The sequence below is a fragment of the Marmota marmota genome, unplaced genomic scaffold (genome assembly GCF_001458135.2).
Source record: "Marmota marmota marmota unplaced genomic scaffold, marMar, whole genome shotgun sequence".
Taxonomy (NCBI): Eukaryota; Metazoa; Chordata; class Mammalia; order Rodentia; family Sciuridae; genus Marmota; species Marmota marmota.
In genome coordinates, this window is record NW_026000020.1 from 9,248,518 (window position 1) to 9,257,725 (window position 9,208).

At 47.3% G+C, this 9,208-nt stretch overlaps 1 protein-coding gene across 1 annotated transcript; it reads left to right on the top strand.

Moving 5' to 3' along the window:
- Positions 1 to 6,145: 6,145 nt before the first annotated feature.
- Positions 6,146 to 8,027, top strand: LOC107154037 (interleukin-36 alpha-like). Its single transcript, XM_015499640.1, has 4 exons — positions 6,146 to 6,155; positions 6,244 to 6,357; positions 6,782 to 6,921; positions 7,815 to 8,027. Exons 1-4 carry the CDS (start codon positions 6,146 to 6,148, stop codon positions 8,025 to 8,027), a joined length of 477 nt encoding a protein of 158 aa, XP_015355126.1.
- The last annotated feature ends 1,181 nt before the right edge of the window (positions 8,028 to 9,208 follow it).

Sequence of the window (9,208 nt, forward strand, 5' to 3'; positions counted from 1 at the left end):
ATAGAGCACTAATCACTAGGATATATAAAGAACTCAAAAAGCTAAACACCAAAAATACAAATAACAAAATCAATAAATGGGCCAAGGACCTGAACAGACACTTCTCAGAAGATGATATACAATCAATCAACAAATATATGAAAAAATGTTCATCATCACTAGCAATTAGAGAAATGCAAATCAAAACTACTCTAAGATATCATCTCACTCCAGCCAGAATGTCAACTATTATAAAGACAAACAATAATAAGTGTTGGCGAGGATGTGGGGGAAAAGGTACACTCATACATCGCTGGTGGGACTGCAAATTGGTGCAGCCAATCTATTAAGCAGTATGGAGATTTCTTGGAAAATTGGGACTGGAACCACCATTTGACCCAGCTATCCCTCTCCTTGGTCTATACCCAAAAGACTTAAAAACAGCATACTACAGAGACACAGCCACATCAATGTTTATAGCAGCACAATTCACAATTGCATTCAGCTTTTCAAAAAGTTGCAAGACTTGAATGAAGGAATGAGGTTATAGCAAACACTCTATATGCAATAGTGATTGTGTAATTTTTATTATTATTAAGAAAATTCAGTAAGTTTAAGTTTCTTTAGGACCTGTGTTGTTTCTGTGGTTTAAAACATTGAGGAGGTATGAAGAAATATTTATAACAGTATATCTGGGGTCTGGGTAAAAGGAGCTAACACGAATCATCCCCCAGACGAAGAAGCAGACCCAGGACCTTGGGGAGCCCTGTCTGCCTGTCTCCCCTTCTACACATTCTTCTAACTCCCCGCCGAGGAACTGCCAAACTGAGTTGGCTGAGCCATTCCCTTGCAGTTAGTTGTGGTCTTACCTTCTGTGATAGTCTTATCACATGAGTATGTGTCCTGAAAACGGGTCTTGTTCAGTCTGCACGTGTGAACACTTAAATGAAATCACAGTATATATGCATTCATTCACCTCTTCTTCACGCTCCTGGGATTCATTCAGGTGACGTGTCCTGTCAGTTTGGGAGCTTTTCAGAGAAGATGCCAAGAGGAGTGCCCAGGAATGACCAGGGGACAGGGCAGGAAGGGAGGGCGCACTGGCACCAGTGACAGAGGAGCAAGAAGGAAGGAGGGTGGGAGGAAGAGCCCTGGACTGCGGCAGCTGTGACAGCCCCCAGGACGTCCCCAGTGGGCAACGGAGCCCCCAGCCACATCTGGCTGCAGAGGCATTCCCGTCGGCAGGAATTCCTGGCCCTGGACCCCCAGCTGCCCTCCCTCAGCCCCTGGCTGGGAGCAGCAAGCGGGAGAGGAGCCTCGGTGGGAGCCTGTGGCGGCCAAGACTGTGCAGTGGAGGCTGTCTTCCTGCTCTTTTCCTAGTAGCAGCCCCCCCCTCCAGTACTGGGAAGCCCCCCACCTCCTCTCCAGAACCAGGGATTGAACCCAGGGTGCTCTGCTGTGAGCTACATCCCCAGCCTTTGATAAACGTTTGGTTTTGAAACAGGGTCTTACTAAGTTCCTGACGCTGGTCTCGAACTTGTGATCCTCCTGCCTCCCAAGTGGCTGCACCCATTTCTCCAGCTGAGCCCAGGGCTTGCTCCTATCCTCCCCCTTCTAAATCCCCGCCCCCCATCCTCAGCTGTCAGGTGGCAGGCTTTAGTGACTTTCCTGGTAATGCAGTCAAAACCTTAATTCTTGAGGATCGTAGCTATTTGGTATCATATCCATCTGCTGAGAGTTGCTACACGTGTCCATTCAGGTTACGTAAAGGGAGTGGGACACCAAGAGGTGACATGGTTTTCACAATGGTGGCACCACATCCACGTGCCCTCAGTGTGAAAGCAGCTCTGCTGCCCCCTCATTTGGCATCCTGCAGGATGGCATTCCAGCCTCCCAGGGCACTGGCACCTACCTGGACCTTGGGCGTACCTCAGGAGCCCATCCAATGGGCTGTCAAGTTGGATGCTTCTGGACTGACCAGTGGGCCCAGGCAAGTAGTAGAGCTGGCTCACGCAGGCCTGAGGCAGCCAGTGGCTACATTTTTAGGATTTTGGTCGAGTCTGTTGGTAGCTTGAAATCGCCCATGCTGGAAGTATTCACACTGTGGAAATTGCCAAACACCACACATCGGGGCTTTGGTTTTGGTTTGTTTTCTGGAAAGCCGGTTATTACACGTTGAGTGGCACTCCACGGACTGGAGTCAGCAGCCACACGGCTCTTCCTTCCCTGGAGGGGGAGTTCCTTGGACACATACTGTATTGTTTGGGAGCCCCCTGGTTGGAAGTTATATGGAATTCATGGTCCATGAATTGAGATAGTGGCGAGTCTCAGGAGGCAGGAAAGGTCAGCCGGCACCCAGAATATGAGTCCATTTCTGTGAGGATAAGTTGCTCTCCGTCTTAGAAGGAAGTGGCTTGATAGAGCCAGCTGCTTCCACAGGGTAAGCGGGCCTCCTGGAGGACTGCTGCCATATTGGAGGCCACTGTTGGTCTCTGCTGCCAGCAGGTTGCACGGTCATCCTTGGCCAGTGGGAGGGTATTCTATTAGACCCACGAGCAGCCCCACCCCCACCACCGGTGCTCATGCTACCAGTTCCGGGGCAGCTGAAGACCACTTCAGCTGTGCCTTCAGTGGCCTTCCAGTGCTCCACCAGGTGGCCCTGATGTTTGGCCGATATCAACCAGCAGTCATCTTGTCAGCTTGAGCTTTCCTGTGAGAGTTAGCGTATGATATGGATTCACACTGTGTGTCCACTCCCTTATGTCCATCCACGTGCTCTGCTCCATGCCATCTTGTCTTTCAGGTTCTTGACAAGCTGGCACTGTCTGGGAACCTGTATGCATTTCCCCCTTGGGCCACTTTATTTCCATAGGAAGTCAACGACCAGTGGCACTACTTGTAGATTTGCCCATTAAAGACATTTCCGTTTTATGATCTTTCAAGGCCACCCCAACTGGCCTGTGTGGCTGTGATGCAGATGCTATTAACTTCTGGCTGATATCCCCACACTGAAGTGACCTGCATATAGACCACCTTGACTTTTTCACCTCTTTCAGCTGGAAATGTGGCACTGTGTGACCATAGGTTGAAGCTGAGGGAAGGACACTGGTGCAACATGGTGGGTGAGGTGGGCATCTGGACTAACTGCTCATGCTTCACATACATGCCCTCCCTGCAAGGCCCAGTTCTGGAGGCTTCATTCTTACTTTGTGATTTGATGGTTTGAAAGGACTCATCATAATGGATGACTCCAATAGTTTCTTGGTGCCTCATTATGCAAGTGTTCTGTCACCACCAGGGCCCAGAAATCAATCAAGAACTATTTCTGAAAAAATGTACACTTTTCTGCTATAGAGAATTCTTTGCTGGAAACATATTCATAGTTATTTCCTTAAGTCATCCTCTGCTCATGATGAATTTTGAGTTTCTGAGAGCAACTTGACTTACCTTTAATCTGGAAAGAAATTTTGCAGAGTAGAGTATGGAATGCAGCATTATAAGGTATTATCTGTCATCTCCTGGTTTCCACTATTATAGTAGAGAAGTCAGCTGCCAGTCTTCTGCTTCCTTGAAGGAAAGATCTTTTTATTTTTTGCCACTTCTACTATTTAAGTTTTGTCTTTGGTCCTATAGAAATTTTATTCTGATGGGTTTATATGCCCATTTCTTTTTATTATTGTACTTGGATTTTTTTTTTTTTTTTTAGTTTTTCTTGAACTTGTAGCTTGGCATCTTGTAGCTTGGGTTTTAGGATGTGTCAGCCATTCTCTTTTCAAATAGTGATTCTGTCCCATTTGTCTTTTCTCCTGTGACTCGAATCAATGTTCCAAACCTTCTCACTTAGTTCTCCAAATTCTCTCCACATTCTTTTACATTTTCCTGCATTCCTCTGTCTGGGATGCAATATGTGTTTCTTCTCATTTACTTTCCAATTTACTAACTCTCTTCTGTGTGCTGCTGAATACAGTTATTTACTTTATTGACTTTTTGTATTTATAGAAGTGCTCCTTGGCTTTTTCAGTCTGTCACTTTGCAAGGTTTTCTATTCAGAAAAAAACCTGTATGTTTGCCATTTGTTTCTTAAACGTGGTTAGGGTAGTAGTTTTAAGCTCAGTGCATAATCATTACAAACTCTGAAGATTGTGTGGGTATGCATCTGTTGTTTCCTTTTGTTTGTTTCTTTTCCTTTCTCCCTCTTTGGTTCTCTTTCTTATGATCTTGTTTGCTTGTATGCCTGGTAATCTTCAACTACTTGTGACTTGTGCCCTTTAAAATCTGAGTGTTTCTGCCTTCCTCTAAAGAGGCTTTCTTTTGGCTTTTGATGAAATAAGTTTGGATTACATTAAACCAAATAAAATTTGAGCTCCTGACTCAATGAACTTGTGAGTCCTGAGGTGAAAATCCCTGTGAGGGTGTGTCTATGGCCACAGCTTTCCAGTGATAGCTTCTTTGAATCTTTCCCCTTTGTTCTGTGCTGGGACAGCCCACTCCACAGTTCCCAGAACCCTGGAGAAAGGCAAAGGTGGGTCTAGATCTTGCGAGCTGTCACTGTCCCAGTTCAGGCACACCCTGAGCCTTGACCTCTTTCTTGTGCTGGTGTGACTACATTACTGAGCATGAGTGTGTGCAGAACATACAGCAGTTTTGATGCTCCTTTGTTTCAGATCCTGATTTCTTAGGTCTGGGTTGGGGCCTGAGATTTTTGCATTTCTGACATGCTTCCAGATGATGCCAATGCCTCACCCACAGATCACACTTTGAGTCTCGAGGATGTGCACAATTGTGAAGGCTGCAAATCCTAATTCTGAACATGTCTTTCTAATACAAGCCTCTTACTTTTGCACCCTGAATACTATGTTAGTTTGGGTTGCTCCCAAGGCAGACCCTGGGTGTGGGGATCTCATTTGGGAGATGATCTCAGGAATGTCAATAAAGGGAATGCTAATAGTTACCATCATGGGTAACTGGTCCTGGGATCCCCATGGGCTGTCTGAGGAGCTCTCATATTGTCCCACCAGAGGACGGAGAGGCTGGGATATTTATCCACCAGTCCCTTCACCTATTGTCAGAAGTTGTCCATGTAATGGAAGCCCTTGAGGCGGGAAGTAGACTGGTGCTGGGACCCACCAGAAAGGTTGGGAGACATCAACAGCATCGTCTCAGCTTCTCGTTGGGGAAGACCTGATGTCAGGCACTGCAGGCTCAGAGCACTGGGGCGCCTGGCAGCCTGGCTCCCTTCCCCTGTAACAACATAGTGACCAGGAGTCCACTGAGGGGGACAAGCCCCAGGAGCTGGCCTTGCTGTGGGTGAGGCTCCTTTGGTGGAGAAGCGGCATGCATGGTAGCTTTGAGAAGCTGGAAGAGGGCCCACTGAGGTCAGCATTTGCCTGGTCTGAGATCGCCAGAAGTTGAAGTGACCGTGGTCTACGGCTGGCTAGCAGCTGTAGAGGTCTTGGGAGACCTATGCAACCTTGCAACCTTGCACCTGCTGGTGGATCCTGCTGTCAGGAATAATGTGGCTGCATGTCATTTGACATCACAAGAGGATAGTGATCTGCCCTGGGACAGTCCCATCATGTTCTTTTCCTCAAAGCCAGTTTCTATGACACTATTTCCTTGTTGTTGGTCTTAAAGTCTCCTCCTTTTGTAGAAGGCTTGGATAAGTCATGACTATGCTACAATTGATATTTATTAATATAAATACTAAGCAAATCCCAGGACACCAGGAACTAGTGATTACCTAACCTGCCATGTAGTTCCGGCTCTAATGAGGCAGAACCTTCTTCCTTCCCTGGGTGGATAAAAGGCCTGACCCTGGTGAAGCACCCGAGTGCAATAGAAGCCACAACTCACAAAGGCAGGGACACAGGGTCCTGCATAAGCAGGGTACAGTGATAGCAGCCCCTGGGAAGTCTGCTGACCTCTGCTTTCCTCTTGCTTCTGTCCTGTTAGGAGTCTAGGCCCAGGTGGAGCAGGAGTCGTAGGTGTGACTGCTTCTGCTAAATCCAAGAAGCTAAGGAAGACTGGTGCTTTCTGAGAGCACAGATTTTGACTGGGGTCTCTGTTGGGCAGCCCTCCAACCCTGGGTCACACTGTAGCTTGGGACTGACTCAGTCAGCACAGAAACAGTTCTGGAGCTCAGCAGTTCTGAAGCAACACCACCATAATGGCCAAAGGTAAAGATCTTCACCGAAGGGCAAGGCCTTGGAAAGGGGGACACCCTGCACTCTCCTGCACACACTTGCATTTTGACTTTCTCTACAGCTTTAGCCTCGGAAGTACCGTCCAGGAGGTATGTTCAGGATCTCAACCACCGCGCGTGGGTTCTTCAAGACCAGACCCTCATGATAGTCCCAAGGAAGGAACGGATGGTTCCAAGTGAGTAGCCAAGGCCTGGTGCAGGCAGCCCCTTTGGCCAGTGCTGCTGTGGACAGCCTTGCATTTCACAGTTGGTATGGTTTCTGGGTGTCCAGAGAGAAGGCCCCCTGTGGGCAATGATGGACAGAGGGTGGTCCTGGGGTTGTCTGGGACTACAGGAACGAGTCCAGGCAGGCTGAAGGGAGAGGGTGGAAGACCTTCTCTGTGAAACTGCAAAGAGTTAGACCAAAGAGTAGGATCTACCAGAAGGTTCGATTTTGAATTTATAAGAGAAGGAATTCCTCAGGGACAAGGGGGTGGCGAGGGACAGGGTGGCCACTCTGTAAGAGCTGGTCAGGCGATTGCAACCTCTGCTGCCTTCAATCTCTGCAGAGAGGCATCTGTGGAAGGGGCGACGGATTCACACTTTTTGCATTGTTCCCAGTCACTGTCACCTTGATGCCATGCAGACACCTGGAGACCCTTGAGAAGGACAGAGGGAAACCCATGTACCTAGGACTGTTGGAGCCCAATTGCTGCCTGTTTTGTAAAAAGGATGGGGAGCAACCAGTGTTGCAGCTTGAGGTAAGGCCAGCAAGCGAGGGTCTACCGTTGCCCAACTGGGAGAAGATGCCCACCTGTCTTTGAAGGTGCTCATTTGAAGGAACCTGTGATTTTAGAATCTTTCAGAAGACAGTTTGTTATTCTTATGCATGTTTGTTTTTGGTTCTTTTGGGGTTGCCAAAGGTATTGTGTGTATTGTGAAAGGATAAGAAATAAATGGTAGTGGTGTTTTGAATCCATTCGCTAAAATCACTCATTTTATTCTACAAAAGTGATTTAGCAGGGGGAGGGCTGAGCCTGGACGGGAGCTGGTTGCATTCCATGCTTTTGTGATGATGTCAGGGTGTATCCTGGTGTTGTATGTGACTAAAAAGAATTTTTGGAAAAGGATTTTGACAAGGAGAAAGGCTCTTAAAGTGGTTCCTGACTCCAACACACACACACACACACACACATTCTCTCTCTCTCTCTCTCTCTCTCTCTCTTTCACTGGGTAAAACCACCAAGGACATTTTTAGCCAACCTATCACAAAGGGCATGACTTGATTAAAATTTTTTTTTTTTGAAATTGTTTGCCATTTTAAGTAGACAAAAGATAAGTCTCTAAAACAAATATTTCAATAATTGTGATTTTCCCATTATTTAAAAAAAGTACCAGACACTCAATTCAATGATAAGATCTGAAACAGTGGTTGTAAAGTTAGGGATGATTTTGTCCCCTGGCTTCTGGGAAGAGCCCCTGGGGTCTGCATGATCCTCATTCCCTGGTATGAAACCAAGCTCTCCAGGCCTGCGTTAGAGACTGGGGATGCAAACGTAGATGGGCAATGCAATTATAGAAATACCTATCTTCAAGGAACATGGGACAGTTCCAGAGGTGACATTTCCCCCGGGGCCCTCTTCTTATTCTTCAGGAAAGAAGCATAATAGATCTGCATGCCTTCAGTGAGCCTGTGAAGCCCTTTCTCTTCTATCACAGTGAGACCGGCAGGACCTCGACCTTCGAGTCTGTGGCCTTCCCTGGCTGGTTCATTGCCGTCTGCTCCAAAGGAGACTGTCCACTCTTTATGACCCAGGAACTGGGAAAAACCTACATCACCGACTTTGAGTTGATTAGACAGAATTGAGGTCAGCCTGGGGCTTGGGTTGATTTCCCCAGTCTAGCTCTAAAGTGCTTCTGACACGAACATTGTCACACCAACCCCTTCAAGAAGGAGAGGTAGAGTTGCCACTATTGGGCCCAGTTTTCAAGGATGGAAATCAGGTTGAAGGGAAGAGAGACAGTACAACCTCAGCCTGGGGTAGGAAGAGAGAATCAAAGGTTGGGTTTTCCATCCAAGGACTTCTGGCTGTGCCCCCCAATACATCCATGCAATGACCTAGGTTGCTTGGAAAATAACCAGGGGAAATCGAGGCCTTTGCCACAGCCATACAGCTGACACATGTCACCGTTACCAAGAGAATGAATGAAGTTCTTCTTAACGTACTTGCTAGTGATGCTCCAACCACGAAATGAGGATGGAACTCTTTTGCCTTAAATTCCAGGTCTCTGGATTGTCTGATACATCGCTCTGTGGCATTGTTTCAAGACCTTTTGGATCCTGACAGGAAGAAGCAACTATGGAAGTTTCCACAAAGAGGAGAGAGAGCAGAAGGAAGCTGAGCCCTCGTGGGCTTGGCTTCCCCTCAGTGAAGTCTGTATTCTGGTTTGGTGTCTGTAAAGTCCTCACCTGAAGTCTCATCGCTCCATCTCACCAGGAGTTAAACTTGTGTAATAAAGTGTTTTCACTCGGGTGCTGTGTTGCGAGTGGGTGACGTTAATGGAGTAGCTGGTTGTGACATTGATTCCTTGCCTCTTGAGGCGCTTTAGCCTCTATGGTAGGATCACACGAAGTCTCTCGTGGCAGTCAGGGACCAGCGAGACGGTTGGAAAGGGTGATAAGTTTAAAAGCCAGCTTCTCCCAGGCCCCACACTGGGTGGCTGGGACAGCCAGGCTCCACCCATAGAATCATACTCTATATCTCTGTGCATGGTGGGGTACACAGCCACCGGAAACTGCCCTCTCTGCCCTGGCAAGGGTGTCTGGGAGCCTTCCGTGGGCTTTTCCTGTGAACTTACAAGCCACAAACAAATAGGGCTGTCCCTCCTTGTGAGGTGCTTATTAGGATGAAGGCCTGACCTTTCCTGTGTCTTTTTAAACACAGGGTTTCTTCTTATAGAATATCACTTGAAATTTTATCCTTTGTAATAGGACAATTCTTCAAATCATCTGAATAGTCCCATTGTAATTTTTTTAATTTTTTTTAC

What these genes read in the sequence shown, in the direction of transcription:
- LOC107154037 (XM_015499640.1), top strand. An exon ending in GAAGGAACGGATGGTTCCAA is followed by an intron (nt 6,358 to 6,781) that starts GTGAGTAGCCAA and finishes CATTGTTCCCAG; the next exon opens with TCACTGTCACCTTGATGCCA. An exon ending in AACCAGTGTTGCAGCTTGAG is followed by an intron (nt 6,922 to 7,814) that starts GTAAGGCCAGCA and finishes CTTATTCTTCAG; the next exon opens with GAAAGAAGCATAATAGATCT.